The following is a 20829-nucleotide window of genomic DNA, read 5'->3' on the forward strand; positions in this document are numbered from 1 at the left end:
AAGTTTCTAGCAAAGAATAGATTCTGAAAGTTACACCTCATTAATTGATTATGGGCTAAATGGAAGTGTTTGGGTTTTTTCTTTTTGTTTTTTTTTTTTTACCCAAACCAGGGTTTTAGTGCCAATAATTGATTATATAGGCAAATTCAAACACAAATTTAATAAATTTTTTTACATTTAATAAAGGTAAAATAGTAAAAATGAATATAATAATTGTTGAAATACTTTATAAATAAAATCAAAATAAATAATCTTTCTTTACCTTATAAATAAGATCAGATGAGCAATTGAACCTTTATTTTTAAAAAAATGTAGACATCTTTTCATTTGTGCCTTTGAATTTTTCTAATAACATGTGCATATTATTTAAACATAAAGCATTTAAAGACAAAGAATGTTAAAAAAAACACAGGTATAAATGGGGGAAAATATAAAATTTATGCAATGTCATATATTTTGAACTAATGGATGCTTCTATAAAATGATTTATATTGTAGTTTGGAGGGAGAATATAACAATAAATTGATAATTACGAAATGTTTTTTTAAAAAAAAATGAATGAACAAATTTTTAGTATGGACGCAATCTAAGCTCTGAGTGATTGTTAAATGGGGTCAGGAAAATTGTATTGGGCCGTCTATCCTTTCGGCCTAACCTTGCGCAACCGAAAAGACGAAGAAAATACGTTAGGTTCATAAGCTCCGTACGACATTGTCAATCACATTACTTATGGAATTGCAGGTTGAAAAATAGTTTGACGTTGTGTTTTGACTCTTCACTTGATAAGGATAAAAGAATCTTGAAAGTTAAAGGCAAAGTTGTGTTATTGTAGAATCAGTGTCTGTATGTGGAAGAAAAAAATGAAATAATTGAAAAGGAATAGAAATAATGCAATAAATGAACGTGGATTGGTTGCTACTACTCCAACCATTGAGTTGGTTTATAAGTAAATAAATATGGAGGAGATGTGAACATGAAATCAGAGAACATAAATAGAGGGGGAGGAGGGTCGTTTGGTTCTCATGAAGTCCTTTTAAATGTGGCTGTTCTTGGGTCTCATTTCATTGAAATCTCTTGAGCCCCACTTCTTTCTCACTCCCTCCAAGCCATAAATATATAACATTTTTTTGAAAACCTTGTTTGTCTCAAAATATAGAGTATTGGATAACTTTTATAATTATTTTTCTTATTATACTCCTACTTTATTTATTATTCTTTTTTAAAAAGTGATATATTTGAATTTTAATTACTATTATTAAAGCTCTTATATAGATTTTTAATTAGAGCATAATTGAAAGAATGTAAAATTTTAAAAAATTAAAATTTCAATTAACATTTTTTTAAAATTATGAACTAGTTACTAATACTCTATATTTTAATTTGGACAGAGCATGTTTTAATGTCTTGAGAATGGCCTTGTCTCTCCATTTCAGGTCCTGACAGAGATGGCTAGAAATTACTTCCACAGATCCTTTTTTTAAATCATTTCATAAAAATTAAATAGTTGTTATATCATGCATTGCGTAATAAATATAAGAATATATTTTGGTGGATATTGAAAGGTTTTGTAGCAAATTAAAGCTGAGGATTCCCCTACTCCTTCCCTCTAATTTATTAAATACCAACCAAATACGGGAAGGATAATAACTCTCCTCACCTTTCCTTCAAAAATCTCTAACCAAACACTCCCTAAGAAATGTAGTTAAAAATAATTTGTATAATTAAAATGGTAGAAAATTATCACTATTTTTAATTAAAAGCAATATATTTTAATTATTTGTAATTTGTATAAAGTCTTTCTATAATATAATTAATAAAAGTATTCGTGAAACTTTTATTTTTTAAATAAGTGTAATATTCCTTTGGTCAAAAAATATTTTTTTAAATGAGTTTTTTTTTTGGGTTGAAAAATGAGGGTTGAAGGGGAGAAAGTAGGCAAAACATATGACTGATCACATGGATGCAAAAGAAGAAAATCCCAATAGGAATTGCCATTGGCCAAGTAGGTAGGATGGAGGCTTAGAGAGGAACTAAAGCCTTGTTTGATATACAGGCCTTAATTTAAAAAGATCTATATTGAAATTGGGACTAGCATTAGTAATGGGAATGAGAGTGATAAGGAAGTTTTAAAATTATATTTAGTATGGAGTAGTATTGATAGAAAATACTTTCTATCATTTTATTTTATAATTAAACATAAATTATAAAAATAATATAATACCCCTTAAATTAAAAAAAAATTGTAACCCTTGCTCTTCCAATCAATCTCCTTCTCAGCTTCCCTGCAACCATGGCAGCGCAAAAGGCCACTACCTTTGCTCTCTGACCATGCACAAAAGCTCTTTCCACCACTCTAGCCTCCTTGTTGTCTTCTTCCTCTACTTCTTATTGCCCATCATGACTCTCCTCTCTCTTCTTCTTAGTATTTCCAATGTCTTGCTTTTCGGTCAATGCCGATTCCTCTTCCCTCTTCTACTTCCTCAAGATAGACTTTGGAACAATAGCCTTAACCTCCTCACCCATCTATGAAAGAAAATAAATATACAAAGTTTGATTACAATGAAATAACAAGGATGATTTAGGCTAAAACATTTAATCATATGGAAAAATAAAGTAGACACTATCAAACTTGGACAAGGTTTATTCAAAAAATTTTAGTAGGCCTAACGAGGCAATACTCATCAATTTGTTTCAAAGCAAAAACATAAAGTGAACCAAAATAATAGATAGAACCCATAAAATGAAAGAAGAAAACAAAGAAAATGAGTGTTATCAATGCTAATTTTCTCATCCAAGCTAAGTAAAAGACTAGAGGAGATTGACGGAATCAGGACTTTGTCAATGATGGGGATGAGTGTTTTGCCAGCATTGCGAAGAAGATTGACAAAATTTAGAGGGGCACTTTTGTCTGAAATTATTATGAACAAGGATGGCTTTGTCTCATAATTTTCCAATCCCAAGACAAATTTTTAAATATTAGATGGAGGTGAGTTTGAGTAATTCCTTCTAAGTGGTACTAAGCAATCTCAAGCTAATCTCAATTACTCATACCAAGCATACCAAATTGGGCCATTCCTAATATAAGTCTCAAATCCAACCCTCCATTCATTCCTACCAAACAGGGCCTAAGTATGGTTAGTTGGTGGGGTCAACTTAATTATTTTTTATCATATATTAAGTGTTTTCCATTATAGGTAATTATATTCATGATACCATTAAATTATTATTTTTTATTATGGTCGCAACATAAGCTTGGAGCGATTGTTAAATCAGGTCATGAAAATTGTATCGGGCTGATTATCCTCTAGGCCTAACCGTACACAACCGAAAAGATGTACATTTTTGGGCACACAAAAACCATTGGAAAAATGACAATCAAGTTTTAAAGAAAGTAATTTATTTAAGATAAATCTTAAGAGATTCAAAAACTCCACATAAGTCCCATAATCCTTCAGTGATCATAACTAACAAGCAATAATACTCAATTACCCTTATAAAAAATCCTAATCATGCACCAGTATTATGATGTTCTCTCAAAAACTCATGCTCTCGAGTCTCGAACCTAAATACATCCCTTTTGAAAACAATAGTGTGCCCTTATTCCTTATTTCTGACGTCTCCTCCTCTATCATCATAGTGGGTAGATACAACCACTAGTTCTGCCATCTGTTGTTCACTACTTAATGCTATCAAGCTTCAATCCTCTGAATCAATGGAATGGAGGAGCCCTTTAGTGATTACACTTCTTCAAAACTCCAATAGTCTCAAAAGTTTTAGTGAGAATGACATTTAACGCCCTCTCAAGAAAATTTGTTGCAATAAGAGCCCATCAATTTTGCATCAAATATTATCTTGTGAAAACACAACTTTTAACAATAACATATACGTGTTTTCACAAGACAATATCCGATGCAAAACCAATAAGTCCTTATTGTGATAAATTCCCTTGAAAGGGTTTTAAATGTCATTCTCCCAAAGTTTTAACCATATCATAAATGTAAAACATGTTACAGTGCTACTACACATATTGGGAATGAAATGAAGGCATACAAAATATTACTTACAGTTGATTCATGCCGAATTCGATGTGGGTATGCAAAAAGCTTTTCAAAATCCTCCTATTCCACATAGGAATCATTATTAGACAGGAAATACACAAGTTATGAACCCAAAGGAGAAAAAAAAGAAAGAAAAGAAAGAAAGAAACTAAGCTTTCAAGAACTTAAGCTATAAGCTTTCACTTGACCATATAAAAATTACCAAACCCTTGTATGTAATTTTGTGTGTTGGGCTGATAGATTTTGCAACGATGGCAACAAAAAATTAGCAGGATAAATAGGTTTTATTGACTTCTAGCATTATATATTACCATATCAACTTTATTGACTTCTAGCATGAAGAAAGATTGTATATCTCCATATCAATATCAACTTATAAGAATTTAAAATTATATTACCATTGTAGATGTAAGAGGTTTTTTATTTGCCAGAACTATACAACAACCCATATGAATGACTTCTTTTAGCATAATGACAGTGTCAGAACTGGCAGAGCAATCTACACAGACCAGACCTACATCAAATGATTCAAAAGCATTTTTATTAATGATTGAGAGCATAAGTATACTCTTATTTTGATATATCTTTGCATTAAGTCATTGGAAGAAATGAAATATTTAACAAACCTGTTGATTTTCCAAGTTGAGAGGCAATTTCCAAAATTTTTTCTTGTGATTCTAAATGCCCATATACCTGGCATTTATCTTTAAATATGAATCAGTAAATAAGCATAAAAAATATAGATGTAATCATACATGAACCATGTCAAGCAAATAGGCCTACCAAAATCTCCAAGTATTGATAGAGAGGAACCATTTTTCTTGACTTGACAAGCTTTCAATAAGAGGCTGTCATCCAAATCCTTGTGCAGCAAATCCCTTGTGACAACCAAACATTGGCTATCACAAATTCCCACAACTCTTAAGTAAAATCCCTGTCACAGAAGGTAAAATATAAAAATTGAATATTTTTTAACTTAAGCAACCCACTCAACTGTCACAACTATATCACTCAGAGCAAGCGTATGAAACAAAATCAGCGAATGCAAACAAATACAAATACCTTAAAAGAGTGAAGAGAACGGGTGTTGATAATGTGTTGGAGAAGATAACGCCCAACGCCTCCACAACCCATTAATATTAGAGGAATATTCTTCATTTGTGGTTGCTTTTCAAAGACTTTGGATCAAGCTATCAAAATTTTCGTCAATGCTGGTAGAGATCAGTACAGTAAGGATACTGAAAAGTTTGATAAAGATACCCTACAGTGGAGAAATCCAGAAGTGTCCTGAAAGTACAGAAATATTGGCCCTTTGATCTTATGAACATAACAGATCAACCCAAACCATTCTAGCCGCTCTAACATGGCTTAATCTGGATGGTTGACGGCTTAACAGCACAAATCAAAGTTGAAAACCACCATTTGACAGTTTCATTTCAGTGTGTTAATTCCCTAGCAATGGAAGTAGATGGAATGAATGGAAGGGAAATGGGCATCATCACGAGAAGAAGAATGTAGGTTAAATCTGGCTATTTTTAAACAAAATTTCAGTCTCCCTCAATTTTCTTCTTAGTTTACATTAGATATAGAGTATGAGAATATGGTTATTTATTAATTTATGACAGGAAAATATTGTGAAAAGATCGATTGTAAAAAGGTCCTGAGGTACCGAACTCTCCAATTTGGAGAGGGCAGGACAAAATAACTGAAGACAACCGTGCCCGAAAAAGATCATCATTGTTGAATTGCAAAGACCAAAGCCACTTCTCAAGCACCAGCGTTTCATCACTTTCACATAGGTTCGCCTCCAAATAACCAACAACTATAGTGCTTCATTAGTGCTACCAAACAATAAGAGATAGTAACAGGACTTAACTAATGTCTTCCATTCAGAATATCTTGCATAGTTCAGTTGGAAAAGGATAGACTGATCAAGTTATGTTTGCAAAACAACGCTTAAATTTACTATTTAAACAATTTACCAGATGGAGAAAAAAAGTGATACAATGGAGAAAATCAGATGCAAACAGCAGGACCACATTGGAAGGGATAGGGAAGACACTTCACCTCTGCCAACGGAGATGCAACCAGACGACGGAGCGACGGAGCCAGCCGACGACGACACAGCCAATGGAGGCGCGAAAGGAACTGCATAGGCGCGAAAGGATAGTAGTGAGTGACATAGTCCGTGAACCACTGCTTGAGGGCATCCCATATGAGAAGGCCGTCGTTGGCAAAAGGGTAGTCTTCTATTGTTAGCTTCAGGCCATGGGGTGCATTAGGATCTTTTTCTGCCATTCCTCTGTAACAACAACGACGACAACAATATCAGCATCAGCTTACAAAGCACAAGCATGCTTATTTTGAGGCCTGATACATGTGTTGAATGGTATTGTTATGACTTCATACCAACATATATCCATCGAAACACATCAATCGAGGGAAAATATGATTTTAAAATAAGATACTAGGAAGAAAAGAAAAGAAAAGATGATAAAACTCACATACGCATATCATAGCTAAAATAAAATTATGTTTGATCTTGGATATGTGCCACATGGACACATTCTAATGAAGCCAAAAGGCATAGACTAAGATTCTATAATTTCCACTTTGACATAAAAGTTTTTAAGGTTTTGGGACTTCATTCTCAAACTTTTAAACAATAAAGACCAAAAATAAAATCATGTGAAATTAAAGAGACGAACAAATTGACAAAATTTATCCAGTAATTCCTTTTAAGACTCTATCACTAGATGGAAAGTCGTGAGCATATATGTACCTGTCAATAAGATCATTGGGAAGTGCCTGCAAATCAAACCTCCAAAGCTGGTCATACACTTCAGAGCTGAACTCCATAGAATATTTTCCAGTTGAGAAAGAGATCTCAATGATGCCATTAGCACTAATGAGTGCTTGACGAGCAAGAGCATTGATCTCCATTGTATATCTCAAATGAGGGTGCAGCAATCTGTAAATAGGATGCATCGCACTGAGCTGTCTGTTTGTTGCAATCACAAATGGTTCTACAGCACAGTGACTTCTTAGCCTGCAAATGTTGGCATACATATTTTAGTCTTTATCTTAATTCAGAGGTAATTCTAAACTTCTATTGAGCCCTATCAAATGGAAGCTCATGCTTCAACAAGAAATCACAAATGTACTTTACTATCATGACATTATTTGCAGACCAACAGACCATATAGTATCATTACCAAAAAATGAAAAAGATCACCTAGTATTACTTTATTGCCTTTGCAATGAAATTTAAACAAAATCAAACTTTTCAATGTGGAAAACATCCATTGAAAACTGATTGATATTAGGCAGTCTCAGCGATGAATAAGAGGTTATACTCATAAATAAACTAATTATTGGGTTCATTTCTCAAGATTGGTAAAAACATAAATTAGCCTTTGAGAACAACATAAATCCTCTTAGCATCCCTCTGTTACTTAACGAAAAATACTAGTTGGCAAGATATTTATTATTTTCAAGAATTAATTCTTGCCTTCACTATTCTTTACCAGTGATTTAGCAATGATTCAATACATGTTATGTCTGATATTTCATGCTTGATGAATTAATATGAGCATATCAGTGCCTGTGTTTCATAAGTTACTCTATGCATATGAAAGATAGGTAAAAGATAAAGGCGAGATGATACAGACCAATGGCTGACAAGTTCATGGACACCAGAATCATGGGCAAGCACATGAGCTTTGGCAAGTCTCCAAAGCCAAAGATTGGTGGAACCACTGGAAGGCGTGAAGACTTGCCTCCATTGTGGCTTCCCATCCATTGGTGGTCTAGTTAGCTCAATAGCCAGTGGCTTCAGTGTGCCTTGTGCGGTCAAGAAGAACACTGTCCTTGATCCATACAATGTTCTTCCCTCGAGTTGCCTCACTTTGCTCACATATGGAAGCAGTAAATCATGGTAATCTATGATGAACAACTTCTTCTCTTCAATGGCCTGCATTGCATGCACACACACACACACACACACACTCTCATCAAACAACATTATGGACAATGTTTCACTGAAATGGCTGGTTAGTCAGTGAAAACAATGGTCTGTTTTTTCAACTGTGATCAGAACGTGCTTGGATAATATATGTGTTTTGTTAAAATTATAACATGCTGGACTAATCAAATTATCTGTAACATTGCTTAACAACCATGTTCAGTTAATTTAATAGAGTACCTTTTCAACCGTGGTGTAGCCACTTATCTGTTGCTCAATTACATCTCTGGTGATCGCTGATTCAGGGGGACCATAAATAGTGGGGTTTAACTTACTTATCAGTGGCCATTCCTGCATGATAAATAATAAAATAGAACCAGAAGAAAACATGTAAAATTATTGAAAAAATATAAGTAATATAATTAAAAAAGGGTATACATTCATGTCAATTCATACCTTAACCAGTTTTATGCTACAAGGGTTAACACCTGCCAGAGTCTCTCTGGCAAATTCCTCATCAGAAAACCAAAAGAATTCATCCCCTGCAATTCCAAATTTCACAAACATATTAAGTAAAGCGAATTACAGACAATGAATTAATTGGTGATAAGATTATTTATGAGCTCTTTTCTGTTGGCTTAAACTTTTGAGTCAAATTATACTCACTGTCAATAGTATCAGGGGCCTCGAAGCGCAAGACTTGTTGGCTACCTGAAACAACTTGAATGAGCTTGGGAATGAACGTCTGAAGGAGTCCATTGCCACTGTTCTTAAGAGTTGGCACCTCAAATCCATCTTTGAAAAGCATATCTATTTCTGAGAATGTCAGAAATCCAAGGTTTTGGTCTACCGCCGCCGCATCTAAGGATTGTATCAGTGCACTCACCCCTGCGGATACTGTGGTTGCGGTGAATTGAGTCTGTTTGGTCTCTGAGAATGCTTCGTCGCGAGGAACGTACACACTTAAACTCCTCTTCTCTGAAGATGGGTCTGCCATATCACAGGATAGTTCCATTAATTAATTAATTAATTAATTATGGGAGAAAAAAACTTGGAACATAAAGCCAATGCAGAGAACTGAGCAAGGAATGAAAAGAGTGAAGAGAGAACCTGCAGAAGAAGGTTTGCGACCAGTGCGACAGCGTCTAGGGTAGGGATGCCGGGAACCACCAAGAACGGGTCTGGTGAGGTCGACGTTGGAATCAGGGTCGCCAAGGTCGTTATAGACGTCATAGTCGTATATTCTATCGGAACTCTTTCTTTCTCCGTCGCCATTGCCTCTCACCTCCGCCAGCTCCTCCTCTCTCAGCCTTTTCAGGCCACTTGGTGTCTCCGATGGCAAATATGACTGCGTGCATGCCCATGCACAACCCACTTTTAATTTCTCTACTCTCACATTAGTTGATTAAACTACGCATTCACAATGCAATATTAATATGCAATGTAACTTGTTAAATTTCACATCATTTTACTAGCTTTTAGTTGAGAATTTGATTTACCAAAACTTTATAATAATCAAATAGTCCCAATATCCTTACTAGATAAAAATGCTCGATATATTATATTAAATATATAAATAAATAATATAGTGAATATTATTTGAGTAATTTTAATTCTTAAACTATTTAGTTAGCAATAACACCATTATAATTTATAGGTATTTGTTTATTATATCTTATAAGTAATTTTAAATTTTTGATAACATAAGTAATTTTAATTTTGTCGTATATATCTATTCAGTATTAAGCAAATTTCAATCCTATGCTTTGATGAGTCCATTTCTTATTTTTAGGGTAGTGCAAAGTATATGTAAATTTGTTTTTATATACTCCCTCTGTTAAGGAGTTGAATATTTAAAAATATAAAATATTTTTAATTTTTTAAAGTATAATTATTATATTTTTTTTAAAAGTATCCTTATTGATAATGACCCTATATTTATTATAGGGTGTTCTATATGAGTAAATATAAAAAAAGAGGGTTAGTTAAAAAGTAAGTAACTACTTTATTAGGTGTTGAGATTTGATTAAAAATGCCTTATATTTTTTAATGAAGGGAATATAATTTTTCAAATGAGCAAAATAAGACTTCTTAAATGATTTGTAGTAAGATCTACATGCATATCTCTAATATAGTATGGAATAACTATATACTAATGGAATAAAAATTCAACATCCTAAATCTCATAAGTTTTAAAAGAGAGGCATGAAGAGGGTATTAAGTACTTTTTTTAGGACCTTGATTAACTAATTAAGGCAATTACTTAGATGATTTTTTGCCATCCACTTCCACAGCCCTGTTTCGTATGAAAATCATATATTGCAATAAAAAAAGGTATTGTACTCTTCATTTTTATATATAAGAAATAAAAATTATATTACAGAGTTTAAAAAAGTTGACTAGCTATAATAATTATGTTAAAAATAAAAAATGGACTAAAATATTCTGTGTTAATTAATATAAGCATGTATGAATTATTTTTTATTAATGTAAATTATGAAGAGTAATTTAGAAAATAGTTAATAAATACTTATTAAAATAAGTAATTTTTTATTTTTAAAAATAAATAAAAATTAATAATTTTTTTATAAATAAAAAATTGAGAGAATATTTATTTTTAGCAACACCGTGTCACAGTAAAAGAAAAGGCAACAACCGGCTTTATCTTATTACACAGCGCACAGGCACGGGATGGATTATATCACGTTATTATATTTTATTAATTATAAAATCTTTTGACTAATTGTTAACCAAATATTTAAGGACGTAAACCAACAAACAATTTAGGGAAAAAAAAAACAAGAAGAAGAAGACGGATTCATTATTGAAGGAATCACATCCAAGAATGACCATTTAATCAAATTAGTCATATACAAAGATAAACAAAAAGTGACATTCAAAAAAAAAAGGTTTACATTTCTGTTTTAACAATAATTAATTTTATATTGATCATTACCAGTGAATAGTATATTTGAGTAGTCTATGAACGTAATTCTGAATTAATTAATTTTGTGGAGGTTTGAACTCACCACATCTTACGCTTACTGATCTATATGTCCAAGTCATTAGCCTTAACGTGAGCGAACTAATTAATGAGGAGTAATTTGAAAAGAAAGGAACCTTATGATTGGAGAAGAAGACTCTGAGGAGAGAAGGCTGGATCCATGAATCGCAGGTGAAACGCAGAGGGCCCTGAGGGAAGCCGTCGAGAAGAATGTCGTGGAGGAACATCTCCTTGCTGTGGTCATTCCGCACCAGAACCGCCCCCACCTCCCCAAAATCTCTGGGCACCTCAAACGACGCGTCGTACAACGATATCTCCTTCTCCGTCTTCCCTGTCCTTCGCGCTTCCCCTTTGATGGTGGTCTTGTCTGCGTTTGAAGGCACCAGCTCAATCCTCAGAGACTTGCCAAACAAGTCTTTAAGCTTGGACACTCTGGCCGTCCCTTTAACCTTCCAATGATTCTCCATTGTTCTCTCTTGTTCTCTCTTATCAATGTGCTTGTTCATGCCAATCCCGTCATCGATATCTCCTCCTTTATAGGCTGCTTCTGTCGGCTTTTCTTGTGTGGACCTTCCTTCATGGACTGTCTCTCTCACAAGGGATAGAGAGGTGAGAACCGGACGCTCTTGTTCATCTCATAATTCTCATTCACATGCATTCACCACTTGCAGGCTGACTATTCAATTATTCCCTTTTCAATTTGCTCTCCCTCATTAGTTTTCTGTGGGCTTAGGGATCCCATATCTTTGTTCACCGACGCTATCTGGTTGGCTGCTCCAACTCCAGACCCTTTGTTAAGTTAGGTAAACGCCTTGTCGGTTCATCTAAATGCTTGGTGCTTTAATATGCTGGCTACCCTCTGTTTCCATATATAGCTATATCTGCATACTTTAATTTGTGTTCATAATTTCCACGCTCCACCTTCAGATTATCGCTTGATGTGATCATAATTTCCCAAATCTATTACTTCCACCAATTTCAAGAAGTATTTTGTAGTCTTATTTATAAATTACATTATTAAATTTTTATTTTAAATTTTACTTTTACCCTCGTTAAATATTTGTAAGAAAAAATATGTTATCAAATAAAAATAAAATTAAAAATTTATTAAATTTTTAGACAGTATTAATAAATTTTAATATTTTTTTTAATTTTAATAAAATATGTTAAAATATTATAGAACAGGTGTGCGAGTTTTCGTTACCTCTTAGAAGTAAAAAAAAAAATATATTTTGATTTATATGCAATAATCGAAAGGAGCCTCGTGGTCATCATGCATGAAGCTTACCGTAGTTGACAAGTCGATAAGCCAAGAAAGAGTTTGTTTTAATAGTATGTACTGCAACTGAAGTCGACTCCAAGATTATTTGCCACGTTCATGCCCCCTAAACTTAAATATTTATTTTGTATTTTAACTCCTCAATAATACACGAGTTTTATTAGATCCGCCCATGCGGTGAGTCGATAACAAATCTTAAGTACATAAAATACAGAAATGAAATTGATGATCAGTTTAAATTTAAAAAAAAAACTGTTTTCAGAGATAAAAGCTGGTGCTCGCAATTTTTAGGAAATAAGTAATGCAATATAGTATATGAAGTTGATTTCCCATACAAGGCGTAAAGCACAAACAAGCTACAAGTAATTTCTTACACGAAAAAGTTTTTTCCCCTTAATAACAACGATTCTTTTATAAATACCCACCAGTCATCTTCTTTCTTTAATAATGCAAATGATGAATACTATTTACTTCTAGGCAGAATAGTAAGTTAGAGTAGTTTTATTTATTAACGCCCGACCTTTACAGGTGTCTTGTATAAATACTCCAACAGACTATTCAATAAAGTAAGAGATTCATTTCTCCTTTTCCATTATTGCTCATGGTACGAGCCAACTGGACCCTAATCTATAAGCTCATAAATGTTTAGGTTGGGTTCTAAATTTATTTTTAATATAATATTATTTTTTAATTTTTAAAAATAATTTAATAATTTAATTTTTATAGTTAATAAAAATTAATTTTAATTATTAATTAATTTAAAAATGACAAAAAAGATTTTATAAATTACAAACAATGATTCAAAAAAATACAAAAAAAATTTTAAAAATACAAAAAAAATTTTAGGTCATTTTCAAATTAATTAATAATTAAAATTAATTTTTATTAATAATAAAAGATAAATTGTATTATTTTTAAAAATTGAGAGGTAACATTATATTATAAATACATTTAAACTCAAGGCCAATTTTTTCTTTTATTCCTATCCTTATCTACATGCAGAGGATTTGAACTTTCTAAGCCTCCAAGGCTCCAAACATGTGCTCTTTGTCGCGTGTGAAATTTGCCTTTTGTTTTTTAGTTTGTTAGTCATTGTAATGACTATGTCACGAAAATGACTTTTGAACGAAACTGGCTTTGTCGACTCGTTTAATCCATACTTCATTATCCAGGATTTTTTTTTATTGCTTTTCTGAAAATGTTATGGATAAATTGAAATAATATGGTCTAGTCAGCATATAGTATTAATTTTTCAAGTTAATACTTTCATAAAATTATATTTTTAATTAAATATTTTATAAATTTCACATATAAAATTACTTTCCTATCCGCTGCTAAAAAATGGATGCTTTAGTATAATGTTTTCACTGCGATTATAACAAATAACAGTTAGGTATGTTTGAGTTGGTAAATGAAAATTCGAATTTTAGATAAATGTTAAATATAAAATTAATGTATTTTAAATTCATAAGCATATAAGTAAATCCGAATCTATAAATTTTTAAATGCCTAAACAAGAGACAATTTTTAATTTATTATAAAAATAAAATTGATTTCTTCTTTTCGAAAAAAAAAATGATTATCTCATTTCTGCATCAGAATATTTGCTTCTTGTGTGTTAGTACTGAAGATCATACAACGCATTTTCCAAGATTAAAATAAGCTCAAAATATGTTCTTAAATTACTAAACTATTTAATTTTAGCCTCGAAATATAATGTTGACACGGTTACTAGCATCTCACCAGTTCATTAGTTTCAACCACTAATCTCTTGGACTAGAGCCAGTTCGACATAAACAATCCAAGGATCAAATTAAGGGCAGTTTATTTTAGCTTATTTTATGAAAAAATTACTTAATTTTTTTAAAAAATTGTTTTGTAAATTTTTATTATATTTGTTTAAACTTTTAAAAATAATCATAATCTGAAAAAGAATTTCTGAGTAGCTCCTTAAAATAATCTAATGCGATGGATAAAAGAGGTTATTTTAAAAATGCATGATACGCAAAAATATTAACAAGGTAAAAATAATTTATTTTTATAAAATAAAATTTAAGGAAGATATTATAAAATTTAAAAGCAACTAATTAATAATCATTTCTTATTATTCTAATCAAATATAAACAATGTTTGTTTTTTATAAAATATTTACAAAATAAATCTAAGCTACATAAAAATCACTTATTTTTTAATCTTAAACAAACGATTTTAAATTAAACAACATTACTTTTCTGCCTAAATCATGCTACTGATTCAAATTGATATGCTATTTGGAATTCCCTTTCCAGTAACCCCAGGACCAGAAAATGGCTTCATTAGCTCATAAGGCACAATCCCAGCTCCATTTCTATTCTTCAACTTCTCATCGCCATTCCTGGCGTCTATAATCTCCTCAATCTCCTTCAGCCTCCCATTAAACCTCCCAAAGGCTGCCTCTATGGTTGGATCCTCAGCCCATGAAGGCTCTATCTTCTGCCCTATATACTCTTCATCTGGGGAATGATCAGATAGCAGATACAGAATAGCCATCACTACAGTGGCCTGAATCTGTGAAGGGAAGCTCTCCAAAAGGAATTGCGCAGGATCCTTAAGAAATCTCTCCCACTCTTCCTTTGAAGTGTCCTCTGTAGGCATCTTGTTTCTGGCAATGGAGGGTCTGTTAGGGAAGTAGCCCCCATAAGCATATTGAGCAAAGTTCACAGAAGCATGATGAGCTGAGGCTAGCCAGGCTACGGTGGTGAGGATCTGAATTAGGTCCTGCGGGGTTTGGAGATTTGGCCACCATGGCTCATTCTTCTTGTCTCCATGGCCCACCATTCTGATCTCAGTCCACCATGCTTGAAGCTCCTCGTCTGACTCTATGAGGCTTGGGTTTGGATAGTAGTGAGTGACATAGTCCGTGAACCACTGCTTGAGGGCATCCCATATGAGAAGGCCGTCGTTGGCAAAAGGGTAGTCTTCTATTGTTAGCTTCAGGCCATGGGGCGCATTAGGATCTTCCTCTGCCATTCCTCTGTAACAAGAAGAACATCAGTTTCAGTATCGGTATCATTTGGGGAGAAAAATGATTTTAAAATAAGATGCTTTGAAGAAAATAAAAGATGATAGAACTCACGTGGACATGTCATATTAAAATAAAACTATGTTTGAGCTTGGACATGTGCCACTAAGATACAATCTAATGAAGCCAAAAAGCAAAGACTAAGATTCTATAATCTTCATTTTGGCATGGAAGTTTTTAAGTTTTTAGGACTTCATGCTCAAACTTCTAAACAATAAGACCAAAAATAAAATCATGTGAAATTAAAGAAACCAACAAACAATTTATCCAGAAATTTCTTTAAGACTGTATCTCTAGATGGAAAGTGATGAGCATATTTGTACCTGTCAATAAGATCATTGGGAAGTGCCTGTAAATCGAACCTCCAAAGTTGGTCATACGCTACAGAGCTGAACTCCATAGAATATTTTCCAGTTGAGAAAGAGATCTCAATGATGCCACTGGCACTGATGAGTACTTGACGAGCAAGAGCATTGATCTGCAATGTATATCTCAAATGAGGATGCAACAATCTGTAAATAGGATGCATCGCACTGAGCTGTCTGTTTGTTGCAATCACAAATGGTTCTACAGCACAGTGACTTCTTAGCCTGCAAATGTTGACATACATATTTTAGTCTTAGTCTTAATTCAGACGTAATTCTAAACTTCTATTGAGCCCTATCAAATGAAAGCTCATGTTTCAACTATAAATCACAGAAATGCTTATACTTTACAACCATGACATCATTTGCTGACCAACAGACCCCATGGTATCGTTATAAAAAACGAATTAAAAGTGTTACCTAGTAGTATTATTTTGTTGTGTCTACAATAAAATTTAAAAAAAGAAATCAAACATTTCAAAGCGGTAAAAAACTATTTAATGAACTGATTGACATTCGGTGGTCTCAGAGAGATGAATAAGAGGTTATACTCATAAATAAACTAATCATTTGGTTCATTTCTCGAAATTGGTAAAAACATAAATAGTCTTTCAGAACAACATAAATCCTCAAAGCAATATCCCTCTGTCACTTCACAAAAGGACTACCGGCCAAGAAATTTATTATTTTCAAGAACTGATTCTTGCTTTCATTATCATTCAACATGGACTTAGCAATGATTCAATACGTGTTATATCTGATATTTCATGTTTGATCAGTTAATGTGAGCATATCAGTGCCTGTGTTTCTAAGTAACTCAGTGCATGAAAGATGGATAAAAGATAAAAGCGTAAAGATACAAACCAATGGCTGATAAGTTCATGGACACCAGAATCATGGGCAAGCACATGAGCTTTGGCAAGTCTCCATAGCCAAAGATTGGTGGAACCACCAGAAGGCGTGAAGACTTGCCTCCACAGCGGCTTCCCATCCATTGGTGGTCTAGTTAGCTCAATAGCCAGTGGCTTCAGTGTGCCTTGTGCGGTCAAGAAGAACACTGTCCTTGATCCATACAATGTTCTTCCCTCGAGTTGCCTCACTTTGCTCACATATGGAAGCAGTAAATCATGGTAATCTATGATGAACAACTTCTTCTCTCCAATGGCCTGCATTGCGCATGTATTCATCAAACAACCTTAGGACCAGTGTTTTACAGACATGGCTGCAGGTTATAAGGGCAGTGAAAAACAATGTTCTATATTTTCAACTGAGATCAAAACGCTTGGATAATATGTGTTTAGTTAAAATTATAACATGTTAAACAAATCAAATTATTTGTAACGTTGGTTAACAACTTTGTTCGGTTAATTTAATAGTGTACCTTTTCAACAGTGGTGTAGCCGCTTATCTGCTGCTCAATTACATCTCTGGTGATTGCTGATTCGGGCGAACCATAGATACTGGGGTTTAACTTACTAGTCAGTGGCCATTCCTGAATGATAAATAATAAAATAGTCCCAGAAGACATAAAATTATTGAAAATATATAACTAATATGATGAAGAAATTAAACCGTAATATATCCACATCAATTCATACCTTAACCATTTTTATGCTACAGGGGTTGACACCTGCCAAAGTCTCTCTGGCAAATTCCTCATCAGAAAACCAAAAGAATCTATCCCCTACAGTTCCAAATTTCACAAACATGTCAAGTAAAGAGAGTTACAGAACAAGATTATTCATAACTCTTTTCTGTTGGCTTAAACTTATGATTTTAAATTATACTTACTGTTGAAAGTATCAGGGGCCTCGAAGCGCAATGCTTGCTGGCTATCTGAAACAGCTTTAATGAGGTTGGGGATGCACCCGTTGCCACCGTTCTTGAGAGGAGGTACCTTAAAGCCGTCTTTGAAAAGCATATCTATTTCCAAGAATGTCAAAAATCCAAGGTCTTGATCCGTCAGCACCACATCTAAGGATTGTATCAGTGCACTCACCACTGCACATATTGTGGTTGTGGTGAACTGAGTCTGCTTGGTCTCAGAGAATGCTTCGTCGCGAGGAACATACACACTTGAACTTCTTGTCTCCGAAGATGGGTCTGCAATATCACAACACAGTTCCACAGTAAATTAAGTATAAATATGATGTGACCTACGCAGATAACAACTAGGAACACAAAACATATGCTAAAAATTGAGCAAGAAATGAAAAGAGAGAAGAGACGTACCTGTAGAAGAAGGTTTGCGACCAGTACGACAGCGTCTAGGGTAGGGATGCAGGGAGCCACCAAGAATGGGTCTGGCAAGGTCGATGTTGGAATCAGGGTTGCCCAGGTCGTTATAGACATCGTAGTCATATATTCTGTCGGAACTCTTTCTCTCTCCGTCGCCACTGCCCCTTACTGCCACCAGCTCCTCCTCTCTCAGCCTTTTCAGGCTACTTGGTGTTTCTGATGGCAGATACGACTGCGTACATTCCCATGCAAATCCCACTTTTAATTTCTCTACTCTCACATTAATTAATTCACAACGTGATATCAACAAGTTCAGCTTTTAGTCGTATATTCATGGCGTGCTGGTGATGTCGAGGAAATAAAATTGCTGGAGGCGTGGTTTAACGAATACTACCTCCAATCCAAAATATAAAATATTTTTAATTATAATTTAAATATTAATCAAATTATATCCTTATTTTTATTAAAATATTATAAGTTTTTTTTATCTTTTTTTAATTGTCAATGATAAATTATATGAAAGAGATATTATTTTTTAATAAAGTACTATAACATAAAAAAGTGTGATCCTCCTTATAAATCAATAAAGTTTTAGTTATTATAAAGAGTGAGAAAAATATAATAAATACTAATCAAGTTACACAGAAAATTAAGTTAATAAAAATAATAGTAAAATAAAAAAATTCAAAACCTACTAACTATTAAGTGTTTTATATTTTGAAGCAAAATGAGTTGAAAAAAATATTTTATAAGTTGAACCAGAAGGAGTAATATGTAATGTAACTTTATAATTTCATATCATTTTCTCATCTTTAAGTTGAGAATTTTATTATTTACCAAAAATTTATTATGTTTTTCTTGTGAAGAACAAGCAAATATATTATATTATATTATACTAAAATTAAAACTTGTAAATTTAGTTTTCAAAAACACCATTCTAATTTATAGGTATTGTTAATAATATCTTATAAGTAATTTTAATTTCGTGCTATATATCTATTTAGTATTCAAGCGAATTTTAATTTTTTTGATGCTTTAAGCCCATCTTGATAACTTTTGTTGTTATTTGTGGGGAGCACAAAGTATATGCAAATTCTTTTTTTCATCATAATTTTTAAAATAAGTAAAATAAGGCTTCTTAAATGATTTTGCTTTCTTGGCCAACCTTCTTAAATGATTTATAGGAAGATCTAACATTCATGTCTTTATAAATATAGTAATGGAATGATTTAACCCTTATGAAGGTGAGATTTATAAATTTATTCCTTTTTTTTAAGTTTGTTTTATTTTATTTTATTTTATTTTTTTTTTAAAAGAAAACTTTACATAAATATACAATTTTCATCGGTAATGGAATTAACAAGTGCCCAGATGACTCTAGTATTAAGCCATCCACAGCCCTGTTTTGTAGGAAAAGAATTGTAGTTTTCTTCAGCAGCAGCATGTTGAGTAAAAGAAACAACAGTAATTTTTTGATTAGGCTTTCCCCCCTCATATCAGTCAAGCATGTGGGAGCCGTACAAACAATAAAAACTAAACTCCATTTATTAAGTAGTGTCAGTTTAATTTGCATAAATTATATGTTATTCTGTTTTATCAAGAATCAAATCTTTGATAAGTTGTATGTTAACCAAATATTTAAGGACGTACACCAGCAAACAATTTTTTTTTTTAAAAAAACTAATTAATGAGGAGTAATTAGAAAAGAAATTAAACGAACCAGCTTGTTGGAGAAGAAGACTCTGGGGAGAGAAGGCTGGATCCAAGAATCACAGGTGAAGCGCAGAGGGCCTTGAGGGAAGCCGTCGAGAAGAATGTCGCGGAGGAACATCTCGTTGTGGTGGTCATTCCGCACCAGAACAGCCCCCACCTCCCCAGAATGATCTCTGGGGATCTCAAACGACGTGTCGTACAGAAATATCTGATTGTCAGTCTTGCCTCTCCTGCGTGCTTCCCCTTTGATGGTGGTCGTCGTGTCTGGGGCAGGATGCACCAGCTCAATCCAGAGAGACTTGCCAAACAAGTCTTTAAGCTTGGACACTCTGGCCGTCCCTTTAACCTTCCAATGATTCTCCATTGTTTCCTTAATTAAAAGCTCTCTGAATATCTGATGGTCTCATGCACGTACGTACGTACTTGCCAATCCTTGATCTGTCCTCCTCCTTTATATACACTGGAGATTCTTTCTTGGGGGACTTTTCTTCCTGCGCAGTCTCTCTCTCACGAGCTAGGGATAGAGATGTGGTTCATATACTCACAATTTGATTCATATATATTCCTGCCTACTTGGGGGGCTGACTCATTCAATTGCTTTTAATTTAATGTATCTTCTGCTTGCTCCCCTTCTTCAATTCAATCAATATAATATGAATATGGTAGCTTCCCCTCCGTTTCCTTGTAGTTGAGAATACATAACATGTACACTTTTGTCTTCATTTCCGTCATCCAACTTCAACTATACATACACTTGCGCTTAGTTATTGTTGACTTAATTGCATGCTCCGTGCATTGACATCAGCCGCCCTAATAAGCTAGGGCCGCCGCCTTAAACCTAAACTAATATTCAATTATACTCTATATAATTTATCATTATTTTTTTCCTTAAATATTAATATTAATTCTATATTTTAATTATCAATTAATTACTTATTTATATCCTATATATATAACCTGTAGTCAATATTTTTTTCATTAAGCATTAGCCTCTTAAATAATTTAATATTGATTTTACAGCTCAAAAAACTAGGAAAAAATGTTATAAAGATAGAAAAATAATACTCTCCCTGTTCAAAAATATAAATTATTTTTTGAAGAGTTGGATGTTCAAAATATAAGATATTTTTAGTCTCTTTGAAGTGTA

General features: G+C 33.2%; 3 protein-coding genes and 1 long non-coding RNA gene across 8 annotated transcripts; 1 reads left to right on the forward strand and 3 right to left on the reverse strand.

Moving 5' to 3' along the window:
* Positions 1-2339: 2339 nt before the first annotated feature.
* LOC129299195 (uncharacterized) lies at positions 2340-5192 on the reverse strand. The gene is made up of 6 exons (XM_054937655.1): positions 5121-5192; positions 4842-4992; positions 4685-4762; positions 4457-4572; positions 4065-4118; positions 2340-2523 (listed from the first exon to the last, which is right to left on the reverse strand). Exons 1-6 carry the CDS (start codon positions 5190-5192, stop codon positions 2473-2475), a joined length of 522 nt encoding a protein of 173 aa, XP_054793630.1. The 3' UTR covers positions 2340-2472.
* Positions 4854-11835, reverse strand: LOC129299197 (linoleate 13S-lipoxygenase 2-1, chloroplastic-like). 5 transcript variants are annotated; one of them, XR_008590511.1, is made up of 10 exons: positions 11143-11835; positions 9133-9370; positions 8689-9012; positions 8479-8564; positions 8263-8373; positions 7730-8031; positions 6841-7107; positions 6126-6360; positions 5121-5248; positions 4854-4992 (listed from the first exon to the last, which is right to left on the reverse strand). XR_008590511.1 is itself a non-coding variant. In XM_054937658.1 (10 exons), the coding sequence occupies exons 1-10, from the start codon at positions 11530-11532 to the stop codon at positions 5244-5246; spliced, it is 1980 nt and encodes a 659-aa protein (XP_054793633.1). In that variant the 5' UTR covers positions 11533-11835; the 3' UTR covers positions 5229-5243. The 5 variants fall into 5 exon arrangements, 3 of the variants coding, with proteins under 3 accessions (XP_054793634.1, XP_054793631.1, XP_054793633.1); XR_008590510.1 differs by having other exon boundaries at positions 5121-5319; XM_054937658.1 differs by lacking the exon at positions 4854-4992 and adding an exon at positions 5324-5345 and having other exon boundaries at positions 5229-5248.
* On the forward strand, positions 11502-12011 carry LOC129299198 (uncharacterized). The gene is made up of 2 exons (XR_008590512.1): positions 11502-11635; positions 11760-12011. It is a non-coding gene; the product is annotated as an uncharacterized LOC129299198 (long non-coding RNA).
* A 2366-nt stretch (positions 12012-14377) lies between these two features.
* Positions 14378-20197, reverse strand: LOC129299199 (linoleate 13S-lipoxygenase 2-1, chloroplastic-like). The gene is made up of 8 exons (XM_054937660.1): positions 19690-20197; positions 17964-18201; positions 17523-17834; positions 17330-17415; positions 17113-17223; positions 16596-16897; positions 15690-15956; positions 14378-15318 (listed from the first exon to the last, which is right to left on the reverse strand). The coding sequence occupies exons 1-8, from the start codon at positions 20044-20046 to the stop codon at positions 14559-14561; spliced, it is 2433 nt and encodes an 810-aa protein (XP_054793635.1). The 5' UTR covers positions 20047-20197; the 3' UTR covers positions 14378-14558.
* Positions 20198-20829: the final 632 nt, after the last annotated feature.

The sequence above is a fragment of the Prosopis cineraria genome, unplaced genomic scaffold (genome assembly GCF_029017545.1).
Source record: "Prosopis cineraria cultivar Desert tree isolate PC_DT_omini unplaced genomic scaffold, ASM2901754v1 PC1072, whole genome shotgun sequence".
In the NCBI taxonomy this organism is placed as follows: Eukaryota; Viridiplantae; Streptophyta; class Magnoliopsida; order Fabales; family Fabaceae; genus Prosopis; species Prosopis cineraria.